A 24,300-nucleotide genomic window follows, 5' to 3' on the forward strand; every position below is an offset into this window, starting at 1 on the left:
AGATTTGAATTGAAGAAGGGCTACTTGTTTAGAAATGGAAAACTTTGTGTGCCTATGTCTTCATGAAAAGAGTTGTTGGTGAAAGAGGCACACAATGAAGGTTTGATGGGTCATTTTGGAGTGTCAAAAACCTTAGCTATTCTTAGTGAACATTTCTTTTGGCCTAAAATGATAAGAGATGTGGAAAGAATTTGTGCTGGGTGTTTGGATTGTAAGCATACTAAATCTTGTACCCAACCCCATGGCTTGTATACCCCTTTGCCTATTCTTATCGGTCCTTGGCTAGATATTTCCATGGATTTTGTTGTTGGGCTCCCTAGGACTAAGAATGGTAAGGATAGCATCTTTGTTCCTATGGATAGATTTTAAAAAATGGCTCACTTTATTGCTTGTCATAAAAGTGATGATGCATCTTATGTTGCTACTTTATTTATTCATAATGTGATTAAATTGCATGGTGTTCCCCAAACAATTGTTAGTGATAGAGATTCAAAATTTCTTAGTCATTTTTTGAGGTGTTAGTGGGAAAATTTGAGAACCAATTTGCTATTTTCTACTTCTTGTCATCCTCAAATGGATGGTCAAACCGAGGTGGTTAATAGAACTTTAGGTAACATTCTTAGAGCTATGGTTGAAGAAAAGTTAACTTCTTGGGAGGATCAATTGTCATTAATTGAGTTTGCCTATAATCAAACAATTCATATATCTATTGGTATAACCCCTTTTGAGTGTGTTTATGGCTTTAATCCTTTGACTCCATTAGATTTAACTCTTTTGCCCAAAGATGTTATTGTGAGTGTAGATGCAAAAGTTAAGGCAAAATCTATGAAGAACATCCATGAGAAAGTAAGATTGCAAATTGAGAAGGCTAACAATGATGCAACTAAAAGAGCCAATAAAGGACGAAAAAAGTCACCTTTGTACCTAGTGATTGGGTATGTGTTCACTTTAGAAAGGAGAGATTTTGAAGCGAAAGGAAGAACAAGCTTATGCCAAGAGGAGATGGACCTTTTCAGCTTGAGAAGATTGTAGACAATGCTTACAAAGTGGACTTACCAAGTAAGTATTTGATTCGTAATGTTTTCAATGTTAGTGATTTATATATTTTTGATGTAGGATTTGCGAATTCGAGGACGAATTCTTTCAAAAAAAGAGGAGAGTGATGTATATCAAAGTGTCGTTACTTTAAGAAGGCATTTCACAAGAAGTCAAGCTAAGGACCTCCAAGCATATTAAGCTTTATGGATGAAGATGGAATCTTTGGAAGGCTCCAATATGGATAACTTGAAGATATTTAATATACTAAGTGTGTCTACTATTTAAATTAGCTTGTAATTTAAATGAAGGACAATTTGATCCTTTCTTACTTCTTTTAACCCTTAGTATAAATAGTTAGGTATTAGTGTTGAACCACTAGTTTTTTGGAATATTGAATATTTGTGCCTCCTTTGAGAGCTTGAAAACTCCTTGTTGATTTTTCAACAATTGTCCTAGGATTTGCAAGTAAGGTTGCTACCTTCTTGAGGATTTTAATAGATTGGTTGCTTTTTGATTCCCAATTAAGGGGTGTTTTGGTTAGTTTCACCATTACATCTTTTGATTGTTTGAATCTAATTGTGTCTGTTTTTCTTTAGTTTCTATCTTTAATTACTATTTTGCTTTTATAATCTTGTTTCACATCAATCACTACCACCTTCGCAACCACAACCCACCACTACCAACCACCACCATCAACCGTCATCACCAATTACTTCCACCATCACAACCACCATTGCTGACCAATGTTGCTACCAACTATTATTGTCAACCGCTACAAAATCTAGCACCTCCATAATTCTAATTATATCTACCGTCAACGCCTCCACGAACGCTAACACCAATTTCAACACCACCACCATCATCAACCACAATCGATCAATCCCTACTACCGACCAACTCAACTATCACAACTAGCATTACTGCAAATACCACTAACACATCATTAACTCCACACATTCTTCGGTCACCACCACTATTATTATCACAAGTATTGCCACCCCTACCACCACTTCAGTTACTATTATCACTATAATCTATCTCTACTAACATCCATCTACATTATCATAGTTAACAATATCTCCAACTAGAACCAACATATCATCAAATATTATGTATTCATTTTTCAATAATCGCAATCAACACCTCAAAAAACTAACATCAACCAACTACGAATCGCGACCGTCATAATAGTCACTACAATACCAACCATCTCTACCATCACAACTGTCACCACCAATATTACACTCACTAAAATCAATCATTACCACCACTACCACCGGCACAAACTATCTCCACTATCACTAACAAAAATAAATATTTTTTAATCAAATAATAATTTTAATGTATTAAATTAAATATTTTTAATATATAATTAATTTTTATTTGAATTGTATTTTTATTATATATACAAATAAATAATTTTGCACATTTAAATATTGAAAAATAAACAGTCTTAATCATTCAATTTTCAAATCAAGAGATAATATCTTAATCATTCAGATGTGCATTCAGATTCAGACATCTGAATCTTAATAAAAACAAATGCATCCTAACACTAGTTGCTATGAAATTAGATGACTGGGACGGGAATGTATCAGTGTTACTTGAAACTGAATGTGCTAAAGTTTCTAAACCAAGAAATAAATCGAGTGAAGATTTATGTCTCACTGAAAATGGCAGTGACTGGAATGATAGTGTTATAGTCGAGGCATGAAAATACCACCAAAATTATTTCTATTGAAGTCATGCTAAAGAAATCAGACAATACGAAGCACGAGTAAAATGTGGATGTGGAGGCGTCATCAAGGTTTCTGACAACTTTACAAATTCAAAAGATGACAGAGATGAAGGTGCTATAAAGATTGAAATAGGAGATAGTGACATGCTAGAGTTTTAGTTTTTTTGGAAAAATAAAAACTGAAATTCTTGATCTTATTATTGCAATATTATTGAGCTTTGATCCTGGAGTTATTACATTAGTTTTGTTCGAAATTAGCTATGTTTTACATTGTTATGAATTTCATGATAAAAGAATTCAGGATGAAAAAAAAACCTAGGTGGATAAGGAGTTCAAGAAGGAAATTTAGTTTGTCCTAGAAATTTTTACAATTATATTGCTCCTAGTGAATAAATAGACATTAGTGGTGTGGGAAGCTTAACTGGTAGATTCTTATTAACCGGTGTAGTTGTCGCGATGAAAACTTTTATTATTGAAGGTTATGGAAGTTCTGAAATGTGCATTTCTATTATGATTTTGTTGTATAATTGCACGATCTTAAGTGTTACTGAATATGTTGTCCTGTGTGTATCCCAAACTCTAAGGCAGTATTAATTGTAAACATGAATTACAACTCTGGTTATGTTGAATTGATGCAACAAAGTGTTACAAAGATAAGAAAAGTTTTTGTGAGACATAATTTCTCACCGTTGTCATCTGATCCTGGTGCACCATTGTGGAAAATGTTGTTTTCGACTTGTCTGCAAGCTAGGTAAACTGAGGTGGCTATTTGATTGTATCTTCTGCAAGATAATGTGTTCTAGTTGTCCCAACTTCTATTGTAGACTTGAAAATGGACAAGTTGTATGGTTGTAAGAAACTCTGAGAGAGTTGTTCGTGAATTGGTCAATCGAAAGTTGAGTCAAAATGAAGATATTTAGTTTGGGAATATTTGAAGAAGTAGTACTTTCACAGAGTTTGATTATGACATTTCGAGTTGCAGTTGGGCTACATATTTTGTTGTCAATTATCAAAGATTTTACTAGTGTAAGGTGTGAAGTTGTAAAAGTCAGGAAATTCACAATTGATTTGCAACTCAATCTTGATACAAATGGTGTATTAATTGGTTTGAAGGAAAGGAGCAAGTTTGTGAAGGAGTTTGTTACTAAGGTGATTCTAAAGAAACTTTAATGTTTCTACACCAAATGACTATGGAGTTGAGTGGAGAGGTACATTCATTGCAATAAAAGACGTACTTTAATTTTGAGATAACCCTTAAGAAATAGAGAGAAACTTTTGGTCCTTCTTGCCACGAGATGTAGTTAGAGATAATCAACTTATGCTACTTATCTTGAAGAACTTTTTTGGAAGTTTTCTTTTGATCCTAGTGCCTTAAGTTTGCATTTTGAAATGATTTTTAAATTTCTGGATTTTTGAATCATCCTTAAGGTCAAGGGTTGTTTGATCGGGGCGAAATTATTATGACCCTGGAAGTTAATTACAAAGAAGCTGAGAAATAAAGGAAGAGAGTTAATGAAATTATAACACGTGGAGGGTGCAAATTCATTTGGCAATTACCGAGCTTGGACGGTTGAGATTAAGCCTAGTAGCTCACTGTATGTATAACTCCTAACAAATCATAACGAGAGTAGAAGGAACTAACAAATCACAACGAGAGTAGAAGGAACTTTTGAAATTTCACTCTCATTCTTCGTGTTCCTTGTCTCTCATCTCTTTCTTTTCTCGCTAACTTCAAATCTAATTCTCACCTCTTTTTTTCTATAGATTCAAGGACAACAATGGACCACATGTAGTTTTCTTCATTTAGTTCAATCTCTCATTTCCTTGTATTCTATATCTATTTTTCCATTTTTGAATATAGATTAGAAAATTGCCCAAAAAATTCGTTGTTTTATTTAGATTTTAGTTGTTAATTGATAAAATATATAGAATATTATAGCGTATAATCAATTATTGATCGGGTTAATCGTTAACATTTCATACCTTTTTTATTTACAATTACTTAAAGACAAAAAACAACTAAAATCTAAACGGGTACGGATCCATTTATAGCCATTTTAGCAACTTAACCTTCACGATTTTAATAGATTATGACAGCTAAAGCAAAATAAATCACTTTCTCAAACATGCATAGTTAATTTTAACAAATTTCACGCACGACCTGATTGTTCCACCAACTAATTAGCACCTATAGTCATTGATTCATAAGTAGATTATGACAAGAATAATAAAAAAAACCTTCTTAATAGTAATATTAAATTTACAGATAAATTATATAACAATATTGTAGGATAAAACACGCGCCACTAAGTGAAATTACAAGATAGTGAGGTAAAAATGAGAAATGCTCTAAATTAAATCCTAATTTCCTTAGTCAGTTAGCCAAATGATATAGAGTTATAATTAAATAAAATGCTACTTGATTATCATTTCATCCAATAAATAAATTGATCAAATCAAGATCCAAATCGATAATTATAATACAATAACCTAAGATTCAAACAAATAAAACAATAGTCTTAACCACCAATCCAATAATCAAATTATCATTCAGAATTTTTAATTTGATTCAAATTTTGCAGTCTCCTATGAGAGAGTGGCATAATAAATCAGATTTATTAAATCTAGACCCTTATTAATTAGTGCTAAAAATAAAAAATTAGAAGAAAAAAGACCCATTGCTGTTTCCTTTTTCTGTTCCCCAAATAAAGATACTACTCCTACCAAATTTATCAAATTAGTCACTTTCTTCGCTATTCCCCCCCCCCCCCCCCCCCAAAAACCGAATTGCAGAACCAAATTGACAACTTTATAAAATTCAATAGCTTCTATACTCTTACCGGGACATAAAATTCAATTTTAGCCCATTTATAGTATTCTACAGTTTGAATTACCCTTTAGTCAGTAACAGCTGGGGCTGGTGAATTGGACCCATATGGGAAAACAGTTCTCGTAGAAGAGGAGGATTTGATCGTTACATTTCAGATAGCTTGAAACAAGAATCTGATCGACCAATTTGAGCCTGGTTCTTGAAAGGGTAGAGTCTTTTCTTTCTTTCTTTCTTTCTTTGGCTCAGAAGGTTTTTCATGTTTGTAACTCTCAATTGAGGTCCCTAGCATTTTTGTTTTGGTTCTTTTTTTGTTTGGGGTTATTGCATTTTGGATTTATTTGCTTGGTAGATGTTGATATTTGAGGAAAAAAAATGAGAAGTTTTCATTTGTGTTTGGTGATGGTGGCTGAAAAATAGCTCCTTTGAGTTGCACCAGACACAAAAAGCACTAGGTGATCCTTGCCATCTGTCGTAGCCTCGGTGGATAGAGTTAACTAGTACTTGTTGCTGGTGGGAGTTGGCAGGTATCCCGTGGAATTAGTCATCTGCGCGCAGGCTGGCTAGGATACCACAGTTATTAAGAAGAATAGCTTATTTGAGGGCATGTTAAAGATTGTGTCGTTTTTGTTTAATTTCTATTCAGGTTTCATGGATGGGATGTATGTGAAGCGTTGGACTTTCTTTTTCTTTTTCCTTTATTTTTTCCTGTAAGAGGAATTTGAGTTGAATTGATGGGTAGAAAGCTTAAGATAGTTCAATAGAGGGGCTAGAAGTTTTATAGTGTGATGTATATATCCATGATACAGAAAGGTTTTAGGTCCAAGTTTACATAGGTCGAAGTGTGCATCTCGAATTGCATAGAAGTTTAAGCTATTGTTATATCTAGGAGATATGCATTGACCTCTGAAATGCTTCCTTTCCCGTCACTTGCACCTCAATTTCTTGTCTTAACCAAGTACATTGAGTTATAGACGAGAAATAAAACAGCAACACACCTAGTGTAATCCCACAAGTGGGGTTTGGAGAGGGTGGTGTGTACGCAACATAATTGGTCAGTGTATTTTCCATCAAGTGATATAGACTGATAGTGTTCATAGCTGTCTTTCATAATTATTATGAATGTTTTTCTCGAAAAAATGAGCTAAGATGACTTACAATCAAGTATAGGTTGCATCTGCTCAAACAATCTTGTTGTAGTACATTGTCTTCAGCAACATATTGTGTTTAAGCTATGATTTTCTACTTGTCTGTTTAAATTTAAATCCTTCGTACTACAATTAGCTTCCCATATTACTCACGAGGACACATCGTCTCAAGTCAATAGTTATTAGGAAATTTTCAGAAATAGTATATGTGCAACACAAATTCCTTTTCATGAATAGGAATACCCGATGTTTACTGTCATAACAAATTTTGATTGTATTTTACTACTGAAATTGTTTTTTTTTCTATGATTTGCTTTGTTGATAATCTCAAACCAATTGGTTTCTCCTTCTTCTTTGTCACCCATTTTTCTTTCTTATTTTATCTAATGGGGATTGTAGAGCTTTATCTGGCAGTAAATAGATGTAGGAGATAGGGAAACACTTAGCCTCTGGAATTCTGATCCTGAACATAAAAAGGGCAGCCCGGTGCACTAAAGCTCCCGCTATGCACAGGGTCCAGGGAAGGGCCCGACCACTAGGGTCTATTATACGCAGCCTTACCTTGCTTTCTGCTACAGTCTGTTTCCAAGGTTTGAACCTGTGACCTCCTGGTCACGTGGCAGCAACTTTACCAGTTACTCCAACGCTCCTCTTCAATCTGATCCTGTACATGGAGAGGAAAATTCATTATGCCATTCAATTTATGATTCACTGTTCAACTCTTAATGCACATTAATCAAGTATAAATTGTATAAATTGGTATTACTAGTGTGTATTATGTTTGCAGCAAACTGGCCAAATCATACTGTGTATAAATTGTCATGCTGAATGCTACTTCCAACTGGTGGGGGTGGGATGAATTCTACAATGGATGACATGAACTTAATCCATCAGGCTCAGCGGCACCATCTTGTAGTGAGAGAGATAGGAGAAGAGATTGATTTGGAAATAGGGCCTGGAGATGATGACCCTTCATTTAGTAATAATACTTTGATTAATGTTCCACCACAAGAATCTGCAGTCGAAGAACTTGATGAGAGCAAGCAGATGATGATTCATCAGGCTTCCGGTGGGAATCAGGACTTGTTGAAGACACAACCGGCGAAAAAGAAAAAGAAGGTCATTAAAAGATGGAGAGAGGAGTGGGCAGATACGTATAAGTGGGCATATGTTGATGTGAAAGATGGCACAGCAAGGATATTCTGCTCTGTTTGCAGAGAATATGGTAGGAAGCATAGGAGGAATCCATATGGAAATGAAGGCAGCCGAAACATGCAGATGAGTGCTCTGGAGGAGCATAATAATAGTTTACTTCACAAAGAAGCTCTTCGTCTCCAAATGGCATCCAAAGATAAGATTGTTGTTGATAAACCTATATATGTTAAAGGTAATTTCTTTTTTTCATTTAGTTTGTTGGTGACCATATCCACCTTGTCCTTTTCACTTTTGTTTTTATCTTAAAAATTGTACAAGACTTCTAAAGCATTATTTATTTAATTTGTCTACACCTTTTCAATTACATGATAACTCTTAACTACGGAACCTCCTCTTTTGGTATATTGATGATAAATTCAGAAGTCATCTATTATAAATGTTTTAAAATATCCACTGATGCAGAAAAACGTATTTGTAGTGATCAATTTTTTTTCTTTTTCCCTAGAGGAGTTCATTTACTCCAACCTTCCCCCAACTTAAAAGTGAAATATATGGGTTTGATGTCAGTACTAAGAGCAGTGCTACTTCGTTAATATCTAAGCAAGAACTTGTAAATCTTTTCAACGTTAATTTTTTTCCAATTTCTATTTTGTAACTGAGAAATCCCCGGGGCCAATGGGGCACAGTTCAAAACATGATGGATAATGGGCCTACCCCTCTACCCTTCACTTAAATTCTGGTCTTTTGCACAGGTTCAAACCCATGATGTGCGCCTAACCCACACATCACACTGCACTCTTACCGCGAGACCAATCTCCAAAGGTATCTTTGGGCATCTTCCCACATAAGCCTTTTTCAATGAAGTAAGGTTATTTTACGATATCCTATTATGGATTTAGTTATAGGACGTTGCAAGGCAAAAACAGAGTTAGTGTAGACCAAATTAGGAGTTTGGGAAAAGGTTTTCTTTTTTTTGACCTATGGTGCTGGTTCGTTAAGAGAGGACCTGCAATCTCTTGAGTTGAAGTACTCAAAAACTGGGTAATTTTCTGTTTCCCCTTCCATTGAATTCAAATAAATTTAAATACAACATTGGTGGATTATCCACCGCTTAATAACAAGGAAATAACTTCCTACTACTAATGAAATGAGAAAGTGGAGGAATAACCTCCTTACTACTACAAAGAAATAGGAAAACTATAATTAATAGATAAGTTATCCTTGCTACTAATAACTGCTACAGAGAAATAAGAAAATATAATTAATAGCAGCTGAAAAAATCTGCTTTCTGATTAAATTTTCCATACCCAAACTGCTGGTAATCTAAAAGGGTGCTACCATTACTACCCTCCATCAGATTGGGCTTGTCCTCAAGTGCTAAGTGTGGAAAGTAGTAGTATTTCCCTTTTTTCAGCAAATTCTTCTTCATCGTCGATGAAATCAATCCAGAATAATTTCTTGCACTGATGGCCCCGATAGATTAGTTCGTCACAATTGAAACAAAGTCCCTTAGCCGTCTTTCTTCCATTTCAGATCTAGTCAATTTCTTTACAGATCTGACGGGTTGTTGAGGTGAGAAATCTGCTATTTTTGATTTACATGCATCTAATAATTATGAACAAAGGTGTTGTTCCTTGCGTTCATAAAGTCGGGAAATACTCATAGCCGTAGCCAAATCTGGAGGATTATGCAACTCTACCTCAATTGCTATATAATTAGCAAGACCACTAATATAACGTTCAATTTTATGCGCTTGTGTAAGCCGTGAAACCAATTGCTCAAACTTTTCTTGTTAATCTGCCACAAATCTAATTTGGCATAACTTAGCAAATTCTCCCAGCTTTTGACTTCTAATTGGTGGTCCAAAACGAAGGTTGCATTGACGTTTGAACTCATCCCAAGTGCATTGAGGCATGCCATTCTCTAGTTGAAGAAACGAACGTTGTGCAATTCCTCCCAAGTGAAACGAAGCAAGTCCAATTTTTTCTTTGTCTGGTGTTTGCTGGTGTCGAAAGAAATGCTCACACCTGTTCAGCTTCAGCCATCCCAAGGGTCTTCATGGCTACAAACTCATGGGAAATCCAACTTTGTATATTTAGGAATCATGGAATTCCCATTAGTTTCTGACCTTGAACTTGCAACCACTGCTTTACTTTTCCAACCTTGATTATGACTGCCATTTTCAGTTGCTTTTACATCCTCCTTTGAATTTGCAAAATCCTTTGTGAGCACATCCAAGCGAGCATTTATGGATTCCTTCCTTGCTAAATTGATTGCGCATTCTTGTTGAAATAAAGACAATAATTGTGCCAGTTGTTGTTGGATTAGTTCTCCCATAACTCCTGAGCATGCCAAGTTGTTATAGTTCCCTGTTATGGATCTAGATATGGGACGTTCCAAGGCAAAATCAGAGTTAGTGTAGACTGAATTAGGAGTCTTGAAAAAGGTTCTCTTTTTTCAACCTATGGTGCTGGTTTGTTAAGAGAGAACCTGCAATCTCTCGATTACTCAAAAACTGGATAATTTTCTATGGTGCTGGTTTGTTAAGAGAGAACTTGCAATCTCGAGTACTCAAAAACTGGATAATTTTCTGCTTTCCTTCCCATTGAATTCAAATAACTTTAAATACAACATTGGTGGATTACCCACCCACCTAATAACAAGGAAATAGCTTCCTACTACTAATGAAATGAGAAAGTGGTGGAATAACCTCCTTATTGCTAATAACTGCTACAAAGAAATAGGAAACAAAATTAATAGATAAGTTATCCTTACTGCTAATAAGTGCTACCGAGAAATAGGAAAACATACTAATAGCTGCTGAAATAATCTGCTCTCTGATTAAATTTTCCACGCGCAAACTGTTGGTAAACTAAAAGGGTGCTAACAGGTAATCCATTAAATAGCATCCAAATGAAGCAAGCAAAAGATTACAAGAAAGGGAGATATTGTCTCGTCATGTACACAAAAAAACTTCCATCTTTAAGGAGCTGACGCAATCCAAAAATTGAACACAACTAGTTAAAGGGGCCTGATTGAGCCATCTAAGCAAATACAATAAGCATTTTGCTTTGAGTACATGAGTATCTTCCCACATAAGTCTTTTTCATTTTATTCTTGTTGTATCCCTTTGGAAGATTATATCTTTCACTTATGGAAAAGTTAGAAGTTTCTAGAGCAGGCTTTATCCAGTATGCTTGCATGAATTTGCTTGACTATTGAGTGGGAAAATATATTAATTAACAATTACATCGACTCTTATGTTGAGAAGTATTTGTGCAACGTCGGGTATGGCTGGGTCTAGAGTTGGTTTTAATCTTCTATGCCATATTGATGGATGGGGTTGTAAATTTGTGTAGTTTCTCATAACGGGGCCATCTCTGTTCAATTCTTTGTGCTTTGCTATTCCTTATATGAAACAGTTTAGTCAAAAAAAAAAAAATCTTTGTGCTCTGTTTTGTTTAAGAAAAACAATAACCACCAAAATCTGTATGTTCTCATCTTCAACATTCACACACACGTATTTTCGCTCAAGCATACATTATCTTTTCACAAATCATTCTTGTTTCTTTTGTGTGGGTGTGTGATTTTGTTCCCATATACTGAGATACTTTTCTAACTTCTTCATTGCTGTTCAAATCCCTAAAAAGCACTTATGTCAAAAACGGCTGGATCGATTATTGAAGCTGCACTGAAAAGGGATCCTCATGAACTAGAATTCATACAGTCTGTTCAAGAAGCAATTCATGCTTTAGAAAGAGTCATTTCAAAAAACTCAAGGTATGTCTTGAATGTAAATCGATACTTTTGAAAAGTAATCATTACTATTCTGATAGGTGAAACTTTACTATATGTTAGTTATGTAAGCACCATGGAGCGGTTATTAGAACCCGAGCGCACAATTATTTTTCGAGTGCCGTGGGTTGATGATAGGGGTGAGACGCATGTAAACCGTGGGTTTCGGGTTCATTTTAATCAGACTCTAGGTCCATGCAGGGGTGGCCTCCGGTTCCATCCATCAATGAACTTGAGTATTGCTAAGTTTCTTAGCTTTGGACAGGTGATTTTCTGCCATCTATCTTAGTTTTTAGTTTTACTTGTGAACACTTATAACGTGTGTATAATTGCTCTAAAGAGTACAAGCAATTGTTGTATCCTTTTCCCATCTAATCTTTTTTGATGAAGGTGTAATATGAAGTTGAGTTGAGAAAGTATGCTGCTTCTCATAATGTTTGATTTGCTCTCATCTGATAGACTTTGAAAAATGCCTTGTCGCCTTACCGACTTGGGGGTTCTTCAGGTGGAAGTGATTTTGATCCTAAAGGCAAAAGTGATGGTGAGGTATACGTTTATCTTTAATCATGTTGATTTCTAGTCACAAGTTTTTTTTCAAGTGTTCAGACTTTCTTCTATAGTGGTCCCCGAAGTTTTCTGGCATTGTGGCATAGTAGTAGTAGCAGTTGTTGTTGCCGTTGTTTTTAAACCTTCTATTTTCTGCCTTTCTCACTGTAGGTCATGCGATTTTGTCAGAGTTTTATGAATGAATTGTATCGTTATTTGGGTCCTGAAAAGGTATCTAAAGACCAATGTCTACGTTTTTTTCCGCTTTCAGTTCCTGTCAAACCTGATCTAGTCTCTGTAGTTTGATTTATTATCTGATCATGTAGGATCTTCCTTCGGAGGAGATGGGTGTTGGTACTCGAGAAATGGGCTTTTTGCATGGACAATATCGCCGACTGGCGGGTCATTCACAGGTGAAGATGGTTAATTTTCTAATATTTGAGATCTGATTCTTCTGGTGCTTCAATTTCTTTCTTTTCCTGCATCCAGTGTGGCAATAGATAAGAATTGTATCAAGACCAGACAAGCTAATTTCCTTAAGGGTATACGAGAATCAAGAGGCTAATAATTCTCATATTATATGAAATATGCTGAATTTCATGGGTGACAGCAGAACTCAATGTTAAGCTAAATGATCGGATATTTTAACTCAAAGAAGCAAAAAGAAAAGAAAACGAAAAAGGGAGATATTATTCTCATCAAGATGAAGGAGGGAAGGACATGAGGGGATTCTTGTTTTCATTTTTTCAACTGTGAGTCCCGGAGGGCCAGTGACTCACGGTTTAAACCAGTCAATAATCGGCCCGCCCTTCTATTCTCCACTTAAATACCCTTTTTTTCTTTAATAAGGTTTGAATTGGTGACGTGTGCCTAATAACACATCAAATGCTATGCTCTTACCACTAGACCAAAGCCCTAGGGGGGCAGGACATGAACGAATACATGTCATTATGTTATATTTGTTTATTTGTGTTAGCTTAGCATTATGTATGTTCAAATCTGCAAAACTAAAGACAAGCTCCTTAGATAGATGCTCCTAGGCACGCTTTTCGATGTTAGTCCTTTCTAGCCTGATTCAGTCCAACAATTTTACTGGGGTTTTTTCTGGTAGTTAGGCCATGACATTATAACGGAGGAAGATAGGACTTATTGCAATGTAGGGTTTTTCCGGTAGTTAGGCCGTGACATTATAACGGAGGAAGATAGGATTTATTACAATGTAGGTTTTTAATTGTATGACATTATAATGGAGGAAGATAGAATTTATTACAATGCAGGTTTTAAATCCTGATGGCAAGAAGCGGCAGAATATAGGCAAGCAACAGGAGCAATCAGTCAATAAAAAGAATGGAGTAAATGAATTGAAAGGTCTAGAGATGGGAAGCATATTTATGAGTAACCGCAAGAAGTAAGGGGGATATTTCGCTATACTTGATCAATGATGCTTAATATAGTATTAAACTGCATAAAGAAAAGGAGATTGATCAAAAAAATCTAATTCTTTCTTGGAAAGCAGATTTGATATGTTTACAGGAAACTAAAGTGAAGGGGGATATTAGGGAGGTAGTAAATAAATTGTAGGGGAACAGATGGGTCAGTTTTTCTTAATTGGAGGCAAGTGGAACTAGGGGAGTTATTATCCTAATGTGGGATATCAGGGACTTGATGGTGTATATGCACCTAATGATAGGAAGGAAAGGTAGGAGAGATGGTGGGAAATGTGGATACTTTTGTGAGTACTTTCGACATCACCTTCTTGGTGCTATATTTATAATACACGTACCTTTTTCCGATAAACGTTTATTCATGCGTGAACTGCCAGATTTGGTGGCTTTGAATAAGAAGTTTACTTTAGACCTTTTTCTTTTGACTGAATATTGTATATCATCCAAATGATTATAAACATTTTGCTTTTCCCTTTCTCCGCTCTCTTTCTTTTCCAGTTACATGAATTATTGTTACATATAATATGTTATGCAGGGAAGTTTTACAGGACCTAGAGTTAATTGGTCAGGCTCCAGTCTTCGAACTGAGGCCACTGGCTATGGATTGGTAGAGTCTCTTTTCTTCTCTGTTTGTTTTGCATTGTTAAATAGTTGTCTCGTTCCTGCCAACTAGTTTGACTTGCAATTTTCAGGTTTTCTTTGCACAGCTTATACTTGCTGACATGAACAAAGAACTAAAAGGATTAAGGTACCGTCCTTTCCAAATGACAGATTTCCTTCTGTGTGAAATCAGAAATATAAGAGAAAAATAGCCTAATATTTGGGGCTTATTTTACTGATCTTCATTAATGGCAATATCAGTGGATCTGTTTGCTATTATAAGTGTACCTGCATCAGGGGGGCAGCTGAAAAATGGAAAGCCTGATAGAAATTCATGGAGATCTTTGTCAGAAGACATGATTGGGTAGCATTTAGATATTAAACTGTCCCTCTCCATTTGTCATAATTTATGGATTTCAGCTTGAGTTCATGTATGGATCTTCCAGTTTGAAAGCTAAATAGTTTCATGATCAACATTTATCAAAGTCCGGAACACATAGAGGTCCATTTAAATGGATATTAAAACTAGCATTTGGTCAAATCTTGGGCATATTTTTGAGAAATTATCATCTTAACACCCTTATTAATAGTTTAAGTGTACACACCATAGGTGGCACTTTATTAGGTCATCAATCATCATAACATGGCCCCTCCAAGACATATATTATGGGCTTCAAAACTATTTGCAATTTTGCATAGGCAGGTATCAAAGTAGAAAAGGAAAAGTTTGCTCTTGATATTTGCTGATGTATGAGGAGTATTTTGTGTGGCTGTTCCTATTGCACCTTGGCATCAAAGTACTGTAATGTCCATTAGCAGTTTCCTCCCATCTTATTGCCTTTACGTCTTGAGTTTCTTTCCTCTCATGATTATCATTGATAGATATTTATTTTGAGCTTCATAGCTACAAATAATATGGCACACTATAGCTGTATCATTACTCATTATCCTGACTTTAGTTTTTCCGTTTGTGATTTCGCTGATGAAGTTAACTAATAATTCCTAGGGTTTAGATTTTACTGAGCCGAGGCAGAAGGTTGTGTAGATTGAGTAGGATGAAGTCAATAGTTGAAAGCAGAGTTACTGGAACATTTCAATTTAGCCATGAAAAATCTGTTTGGCCACTTTGTTTTGGGATGAAACGATAAAAAAGAGATTAAACATGATGATGGGAGGAACACCCACAGTAGCCTAAAAATTGAGATTGTTCACAATACTTATTGTTCTCTTTGGCTTTGTTCCTTCTTCGAGGAATGTGTGGCTTTATAATAAAATCCTCTGGTTTACCTTGTCTTTTATGTTCAGGTGTGCAGTTAGTGGTTCTGGAAAGATTGCAATGCATGTCCTAGAGAAGCTTATTGCTTATGGAGCTGTTCCCATTACTGTATCTGGTAAACTTTCTGAGTTCTTTGGAAATATTTTCAACGTGCACTGACTACTGAGTGCAGAGACGGATCCAATTTTTGAAGTTTATGGCTTCCTGTAACAACCTCAAGTTAATATACAATAATAGTTGAATTCACAGATAAACATTTATTAGGTATTTAGTAAATTTCTTAATACAAATACAATGTTTGGACAAAAGCTACTGGGTTCATGTGCTTTAAGGTTAAAACTGCCTTTGACTGAGAGGTATTCCATCACAAATCTGTATTCCAATAGCAATTAGTCCAGTCTGCAACCTACCTTATTCAAATGAATATTATTGCTTGGCTTAGAGCTTACCATTTAGGGATTACTGAGCAATCTGTCTATGCTTGTAATAGATATTCTTCTGGAAGGCGAGAATGAGAGCTTGTTGCGCCACTTATACATTGCAGATACAATAGGGTACTTAAATTATTAAGTTTGCGAATTACGATTTAACAGACGCAAAGGGTTATCTGGTGGATGATGATGGATTTGATTTCTTGAAGATATCTTTCCTGAGAGACATCAAAGCTCAGCAGAGAAGCTTAAGGTTTTTCTTTTTTCTTTTGTTTTCATAATAGCTATGCAGACAAATATATTTTTAAAGTTTTGAGCAAATGGCATACGCAATTTTTGCAGAGACTACTCTAAGACTTATGCTCGCTCAAAGTACTATGATGAAGCTAAGCCTTGGAGTGAAAGGTGTGATGTTGCATTCCCCTGTGCCTCACAGAATGAAATTAATCAATCTGACGCCATTAGCTTGGTAAACTCTGGTTGCCGTATACTTGTAGAAGGTATTGGTCAACATCCATCCTGCTATCATTCACACTTTTTCGTGATTATTTGCCATGATCCTATTCCTACTTGTAAATGAGTGGTGTAGTTGCCATGTTTTATTTTACCACTTTTAACTGTATTGCTGTTCATTTTTAGGCTCCAATATGCCATGTACCGCTGAAGCAGTTGACATTTTGAGGAAGGCTAATGTCCTAGTTGCTCCTTCTATGGCTGCTGGTGTGGGAGGGGTAGGATCTTCTGTTCTCAACTACTCTCTGTTGATGATATGTATCTCGTTTGTTGAAAAATAGCAAGCTCTACCTGAATTTGCTTCGGAAGTCATTTTCTTTATACATAAAAGGATTTGAAGATTTAGCATTATGGCATTCTACTATCTTTTTCCTTTAGTTCAAAGTAAGTTAATGGTTCCACGTGGCACTAATACTGGCATTGGATCTGCCAACATGGGCAAAATATAATGCTAAAGTAGTAATTTCAAACTGTAATATCGATCTTCTTGATGGATTGTATTGGGAAGGCTAAGGATGAAGCATCTTGGTATCAGGGAAGAAAAATGTTCATTCCTGTGAACTCCTGATGAAAATGGGAGAAGGAAGCTACATTCTCTTCATCCGATCACAGTTTTATGTTTACACCGAAAAGAATTTCGGAATCTGTCCTGCAGTTCTCTGGCTTTTCATGAGGGCGTATAACATTTTTGATGCCCTATAATTCTTGACAAAAGATTCATTTCCAATTTCTTCCGTCATCTTCTTTTTACTTGATTAACTTTTCCTTTATTGGTGTCTTATTTTTAACATCTCCTCTACGAGCTAGAGCTTGTGAAGTAGTAGTTTTATCATTTATGAAGCTTGTATTAGACACAAGTTTAGCAAGAAAATTAGGGCAACAAGCATAAAGCACCACCAATTTGTGTCAACAGTATATTTAGATAAGGAAGGGGAGCCTTGGAGTAATTGGTAAAGTTGCTGCCATGTGACCAGGAGGTCACGGGTTCAAGCCTTGGAAACAACCTCTAGCAGAAATGCAAGGTAAGGCTGCGTACGATACACCCTTGTGGTGGGGCCCTTCCCCGGACACCGCGCATAGCGGTAGCTTTAGTGCACCAGGCTGCCCTTTTTTTTTTTTTTTTAAAGTATATTTAGCTAAGCTCATAGTATGTGTGACTTGGTTCCCATATTTTCTTCTGTGGTGAAGTGACTTTGCTGCAACTTGATTGTGTCCATTTCTTAGATTGATGAAAGTTCTTACTATCCATTGCAGGTTGTTGCAGGGGAACTTGAACTGAAAGAGTGCAATTTGAACTGGTCTCCAGAGGATTTTGAGTCTAAATTACAGGTTAACACTTAAATCTTGATGCAGAACTGGAGTTTTTTCTTTTTCCTTTTGGTTATGGGAGGAGGGGGTAACAGTTAGAGGTGTCAATGTGATAAAACCTCTCAGTTTGTAAGTGATAGTCAAATAGATGTAGTTTGAGCAATTGCCAATCAAATAAAATTACTATGCTTCTTATTGTGCTCTAGCAGACAGAATTAACGATTGCTGGAGTCAATTTTGTAAGAATATTTCCGTGTTATTCATCTTCATTTAGTATGTTATCATGCTTGTTGGCCTTAAATATTCTGTAAGCCAACACTAATTGTCTCGAGATGAGCTAGCAGTATCATTTTTCCTCCAGGTGCTTCTTTTGTCTGTTTTCCATTTTGATGCAAATGTCACACCTAGTTACAGTGAAGTTGTATCTCTTTCTTTCTGCAGGAAGCTATGAAACAGACTTACCAGAGAGCCCTAAAAGCAGCAACTGATTTTGGTTATCAAAAGGAAAGTCCAGAGTAAGTTTCTAAAACTAACACCACGAAAGATTAGCGTGGGCAGTTAAATACATTCTTCCGGATCTAGTGTAATCATATTAAACGGTCAGAAGGAAATTGTTCCCGTGATAGGTTCTTGCCTGAGTAGATATTTTCTTATTCAAATGTGCTCAATTCAATAGGTGGTTGTCTCCTAATATTTGCAGGGCGTTGGTCCATGGAGCAGTGATCTCTGCTTTCCTAACGGTTGCCAATGGTATGGTGGACCAAGGATGTGTATAAATTTCAGTTTTTTCTTGATGTACTTTCGTGCCATATCCAAATTACATTTTCATTTGGCATCAATAACGAAGAAAGAGTGCTGTTGGATCCATCGCATCATCAGGCTACTTTTATGATCTTGCACAATGCTTGGCAGTGTAGATGGTGAGAGGAATATATGTACTATCATTGTAATGTACATGTATTATGTAGCTGAATTATGTCAACAACTTTGATAGGATACACTTCATTATCTAGGTTAGCTAGGTTATGATGTTAGCTGGTAAAATCCAAAAGTAATTGTGAAAGCAAAATATTTGTCTTATTAAGTTGATGGGCTTAATTTTCAGCAATGAAATCCGTATAATTTTGTTGGACTTGAATAAACCTTTTCAAAGTTAAAATGAAAAATGCTTTAGGCAACTAGACACCCAATAGTCAAATGCAGTTTAACTCACCAAGAAAAAAAAAGGGAAATGCGTTTTATTCATGTTCGTTGATAAGAATCAAGATTTTCCAATATCAAAATTTTGCAAGTCACATCTGATACTTTCTCAAGAACAAGGGATAAACATGAAGAGGACAAAAACAATTTAGATGATCTACGGTAGGTGAATATTGGGTGAATTTTTTCAGTTGTTTTAATGGATGTAATTATCCAAAACTTATGTTGGTGAGAAGTAGTGAAAGCGCAAATGGGGGTGGGGTGAATCGAACTCTTTCTATTTCCTGGTCAACCATCTGTAATAGAGTCAATTGATAATGGAGACAGTAAAGAACACTTAAAAATGTATAACTTGAATGGCAAAAAGTAAATGACATAGGATGTTTTTTGTTGAGGAATGAGAGTAAAGAAAGAAAAAGGAGGGAAACTCAGTTACTGTACCAAGAAGTTAGTTACATTGTTGAAGTTAGTTAGTTAGTTGACACTTCACTGTTAAGTTATCTTCTACTTTATATATAGTCGACTATGTACTACAAACAAAGATAATACATCAATACAAAATAATGATTTACCCTTCTTTCTTCTCTGATTCTAAGATAGTTGATCTTCTCCTATCTCTTCCCTCATTTCTCTGCTTACAGTGATTCATTCTTAATGTGAGTTACTGCATTATTATTCATGTTATCAGAGCCAACTGAATTGAATCAGTACTCTTATTGATCCTTCAAATTCTGATTTGAATTCTTTGGTGTTCATCTACACATTCAAGAATTTCAGAATTCTGAAAATTTCTTGAGTTACTCCAAAAGTAACTGCTTGACTAATTGAGTTGCTTTGAAAGGAACTCTACTCTATTAAAGATGACTACTGATGGATCAGTTCGCAACAATAGTGGATCAATCCAATAGCCAGTGCAGACTTCATTGGATTGCAATCATCCTCTGTTCTTCTCTTCTGTAGATGTATCAAGTACTTCTTTTGTATCTTTCCAATTAAAGGGGAGTGAAAATTATGTTGTATGGAGTAAGGCTGTTCGAATTGCACTACTAGGACATAATAAATTTGGTATAGTTGATGGCTCCTGTAAGAAAGAAAATTTCTCTGCTGACCTGGGAAACCAATGGGAAAGAGTCAATGCTATAGTACTTTCTTTGCTTATGAATCCAGTGTCTACTGAATTACTTGGAGGGGTAGTCCTTGCCTCTGCTGTATATTCTGTGTGGTTAGATCTTAAGAAAAGATTTGATAAAATAGGTGGTTAAAGAACTTAATAACTCTCACCAAGAAATTGCAACCATGACTTAGGGAGTTCAATCTGTGTCTGTATATTTCACTAAGCTGAAAGACTTATGGGATGAGTTTGAATCTTTAGTTCCATCTCCTGTCTATAGCTGTGAAAAATTAAGAGATTTCTTGGATTATCTTCAAAGACAAAAGTTGTATCAGTTTCTAATGAGCTTAAATGACACATACTCCCAAGCAAGAAGCCAGATCTTGTTTATGACATCACCACCAACTGTCAACATGGCCTACTCTATGATTATGAGTGATGAGAATAAAAAAATTGTGGCTCAGTCTGTGCATGCCATAGGTCTTCTTAGTGCTGCTCCTAATGCAGCTGATACAGTTTTCATGTACTCTAAGACTAACTATAAAGGTGGTAGTTATCAAGGTAACTATCAGAAAGGGAAGAGAAACTATGTGTCAACCTATAATCTAGTATTGTGTGTGATCATTGCAAGATGAAAGGTCATTACAAGATAGATTGCTACAAACTTGTTGGTTACCCTCCTGGACATCCTAAACATGGAAGCACAAGATTCATAATTGTAACGCCCCGAGAGTACACCCTGGGCGCCACACGATGCTTATGGTCCCAAGAGACCACAAGCTAACCAATGAGCTGGTACCTACTGTGAGCATTGAGTAAAACTAATAACAAAAGATCATATGCGGAATTTAACTGAGGAATGCCATAAAGTTTTAAATCATAGTTCTGATAATGTCTGTAAAATAATACTAAAAATACTGATAAAATGACTGACAATAACAACCGAAAAATTGAAGACTGAATAACTATCTGTACTAGTCTGAAAAAATCTCTATTGACTGACTGTGGAGCTGAGGGGACAAATCCCCAACTAACTCCTACTGAATAGAAAATATTGAAACTGATAAAGTAAGCGAAGGTAAATAACTGCTACAACTGATAATCTTGTATATCTATGCATGATCAGGGAACTGAGCATCCTAACCTATAATATTAGACATCATAGCGCAAAAAATGAGTATGCGGTCGGTACTTTAAATGTACTGGTATGCTAAATGAGGTTAGACTGATATGCATGGGTTCATGTGCATGAGTAATAACTGACTGAATGTATAGCATGGAGTATTGAATAAAATACATGAAATTTGTAAAGACTGAGAATTTATGACCAAGCATAAAACATATTCTGAATATAATTTGTAAACTGAGATACTGAATACTGATAAGTGAATAACTTATATCTGTATGCTATGGTCAAGCAAAATTAAAACTGAATTACTGAGCTGATTACTGGACTGAAATTGCGGGAGCTATTATCTAATCGACATGCCCCAATGAGAAAATTGGGGTCCAACCTGTGACCCCAGTTGGAAGGGTGTCAGTATCGTGCCACGGGTACTAACACTGGCTATGTGGATCCACTAATATGTTGTCCCGAAGGACTAAGGGTGTCAAGTCTAAACTGATGGGTGACTCTTTATATCTTACGCTGGCTATGTAGTTCTGGAGTACAGGGACTGCTACTAACGACTCTGCCTAACTGACGGGGAAGCTGCCATCCCTGCACTCGCTAGGTGCTAAATCCTATTCCCAACTGAACTGACTCGGGATACTAAACTATTCTATGTTTAACTGATTATGATAACTGACTAAACTGATAATGCTCATAACATATCTGAAACTATTCTGAAGATACTGAGACTAAGTAAACAACTATATTTTCGGGTATTCATAACCCCCAAGACTCGATAACAATAATAGCAAAATAATACTAAAACTTTGAGGACATAATGTGAAAGCATTTATTCAAAATTCATTCTTATAGGCATTTCATCAAACACTTGATATTCGTAGTTTAAGCCAAGCATGGGAATAGTTTAAAGCTTGTTGTAATAGGATGTTTTCAACATCAACAACACTAATTGTGATTTAAATCAGCGAACAATATTATTCAAACGTGTGGGATTTAATAACAATAATAATTCCATGTAAACATGGTATAGAATCAAGATTCATGGGGATTCATGGTTAAAAATCACAATAACTTGCAAAAATCATAACTTTAAATTTAAAATTAGATTCTTGGACTCCATGGGTGGAAAGGACTCATGGATGAACATTTAACATGCCTTGGTTTCTGAATTAGTGAGACTTGTTGGTGAATTCTTGAGACTTGGACTTGAATTTGATGAACCTAGGGTTTTGTTCTTGAGAAGTTTTGTGAAGAATGATATGTTTTGCCCTTTCCCATGCTTAATTTTGTATTTTTGACTGATTTAACTTGGGAAAAAAATGACCCAACTACCCCTCTAGACTCGAGATTAATTACACAAAACGTGCCCAGTGATGCTGCAGATGATGCATCACATCGATGGTGTTGATGCAATTGTCGACGCGCCGCGTCGATGGTGGCGACGCGTCCTGATCGCGTTGGCTCACTATTTTGGTCATCCAAACATGTTTCAAACGATGTCCAAAAATTCTGAAACTCACCCGAGATAATCTATAGATAACCCTGATCATGAATCAATTTAAAAATCAATAATTTAAGATCGAAAAGATAAAAAATGAGACCATCGAAATATCGAGGACAAAAATGAGACTAAGTCTTAACACTTAGCTGTAATTTTTCTAAGTCTGGGACCTCTTTTGACATGCTATATAGGACTAAAATGAACTAGGACTTTACGAGGTCTTACAATAATGAAGCTAGGACTGGCTATGATCACAAGTACAAGTAGAGGAAAATTGCTTCTAGTACTCACAATGTTGTGGTTGACGATTGGGATCAACATCACCAAAATTAAAGTGTTGGACTGCTATCTTTACCCCCCAAGGTTCACACCTGAGCAATACACTCAGATATGCAAGATGCTGGAGCAACACAATCAAGTGACATTATCCATGCATCTGCTAGTGCAACAAATATGTCAGGTATTGGTAGTACCTTGATGGTCTACAATAATCCACCTGAGTGGATTATTGACACAGGTGCTACAAACCATATGACTCTAGATATTGATATTCTAAACAAAAATTCAATATCTCAGGCAGTGAATCCAAAAAATAGTAATACTACCAAATGACGATGTATCACTAGTGGCACACACTGGATGTAGTAATATTTCTAAAAATAGTACTATCCAAAATATTTTTCATCTACCCCAGTTTAAATACAATTTGTTATCAGTCTCAAAGGCTACTAAGCAACTTAACTGTTCAACTATATTCTTCCCTAACTTTTGTGTATTTCTGGATCTTTGGAGTGGGAAGGTGAAGGAGATTGGTAGAGAGAAAAATGGACTATAATTCTTATTGAGACAAAAGCTTTCAGGACATGGCAAAGTAGCAGGCTGTGTGTTCAATACTCAGAATACAAATAAATATGATCTAAGGCTATGGTATAAGAGGCTTGGACATGTTCCTTTTAGGATACTATCTCACATATTTTCTATTTCAAAGACTCATGTCAATGACAACATAAATAAGTGTGAAGTCTGTCCATTTGCTAAACAAACTAGGCTAGCCTTTCCTTCTAGTAGTACATCTAGGGTTAAAGCTTTTGATTTAGTGTATATGGATCTCTGGGGTCGTTATAAGGTTCCTACTTGTGATGGACACAGGTCCTTCTTAACTGTTGTGGATGATCTTACTAGAAAGACATGGGTATTTTTACTCAAGCTGAAAATTGATGTCATTGTTGTTCTTAAGCATTTTTTGTATTACGTTCAAAACCAATTTGATACTTGTGTAAAAGTGATTAGAACTGATAATGGTACTGAATTTTTCAATCACATGCGTTTTGAACACTTTGCAAATCTAGGCATAACTCATCAAACTTTTTGCTCATATACACCTCAACAAAATGGTATAGCTGAAATAAAGCATATGCATTTGCTAGAAATAACAAGAGCTATTAGGTTTCAAGATAATATACTTTAAGGTTTTGGGGAAATTGTGTTAAAGCTGCTACATATCTAATAAACAGGATTCTTTTTTCTGTATCAGGA

General features: G+C 35.7%; 1 protein-coding gene across 2 annotated transcripts; it reads left to right on the top strand.

The window, feature by feature from the left end:
- The first annotated feature begins 5,312 nt into the window (after positions 1 to 5,312).
- Positions 5,313 to 18,933, top strand: LOC107839840 (NADP-specific glutamate dehydrogenase). Of its 2 annotated transcripts, XM_016683480.2 has the most exons (16): positions 5,313 to 5,813; positions 7,539 to 8,138; positions 11,557 to 11,686; positions 11,765 to 11,966; positions 12,161 to 12,247; positions 12,419 to 12,478; positions 12,574 to 12,660; positions 14,228 to 14,299; positions 14,385 to 14,440; positions 15,598 to 15,683; positions 16,162 to 16,252; positions 16,342 to 16,499; positions 16,639 to 16,730; positions 17,767 to 17,841; positions 18,262 to 18,335; positions 18,521 to 18,933. In XM_016683480.2, exons 2-16 carry the CDS (start codon positions 7,580 to 7,582, stop codon positions 18,594 to 18,596), a joined length of 1,905 nt encoding a protein of 634 aa, XP_016538966.1. In that variant the 5' UTR covers positions 5,313 to 5,813; positions 7,539 to 7,579; the 3' UTR covers positions 18,597 to 18,933. The 2 variants fall into 2 exon arrangements, with proteins under 2 accessions (XP_016538966.1, XP_047253886.1); XM_047397930.1 differs by lacking the exons at positions 16,342 to 16,499; positions 16,639 to 16,730; positions 17,767 to 17,841; positions 18,262 to 18,335; positions 18,521 to 18,933 and having other exon boundaries at positions 5,521 to 5,813; positions 16,059 to 16,190.
- The last annotated feature ends 5,367 nt before the right edge of the window (positions 18,934 to 24,300 follow it).

Source organism: Capsicum annuum, chromosome 1 (assembly GCF_002878395.1).
Source record: "Capsicum annuum cultivar UCD-10X-F1 chromosome 1, UCD10Xv1.1, whole genome shotgun sequence".
Classification (NCBI taxonomy): domain Eukaryota; kingdom Viridiplantae; phylum Streptophyta; class Magnoliopsida; order Solanales; family Solanaceae; genus Capsicum; species Capsicum annuum.

What these genes read in the sequence shown, in the direction of transcription:
- LOC107839840 (XM_016683480.2), top strand. Translation starts at nt 7,580, where the DNA reads ATGCTACTTCCAACTGGTGGGGGTGGGATGAATTCTACAATGGATGAC. An exon ending in GACTGGCGGGTCATTCACAG is followed by an intron (nt 12,661 to 14,227) that starts GTGAAGATGGTT and finishes TATGTTATGCAG; the next exon opens with GGAAGTTTTACAGGACCTAG. An exon ending in AGGCCACTGGCTATGGATTG is followed by an intron (nt 14,300 to 14,384) that starts GTAGAGTCTCTT and finishes TGCAATTTTCAG; the next exon opens with GTTTTCTTTGCACAGCTTAT.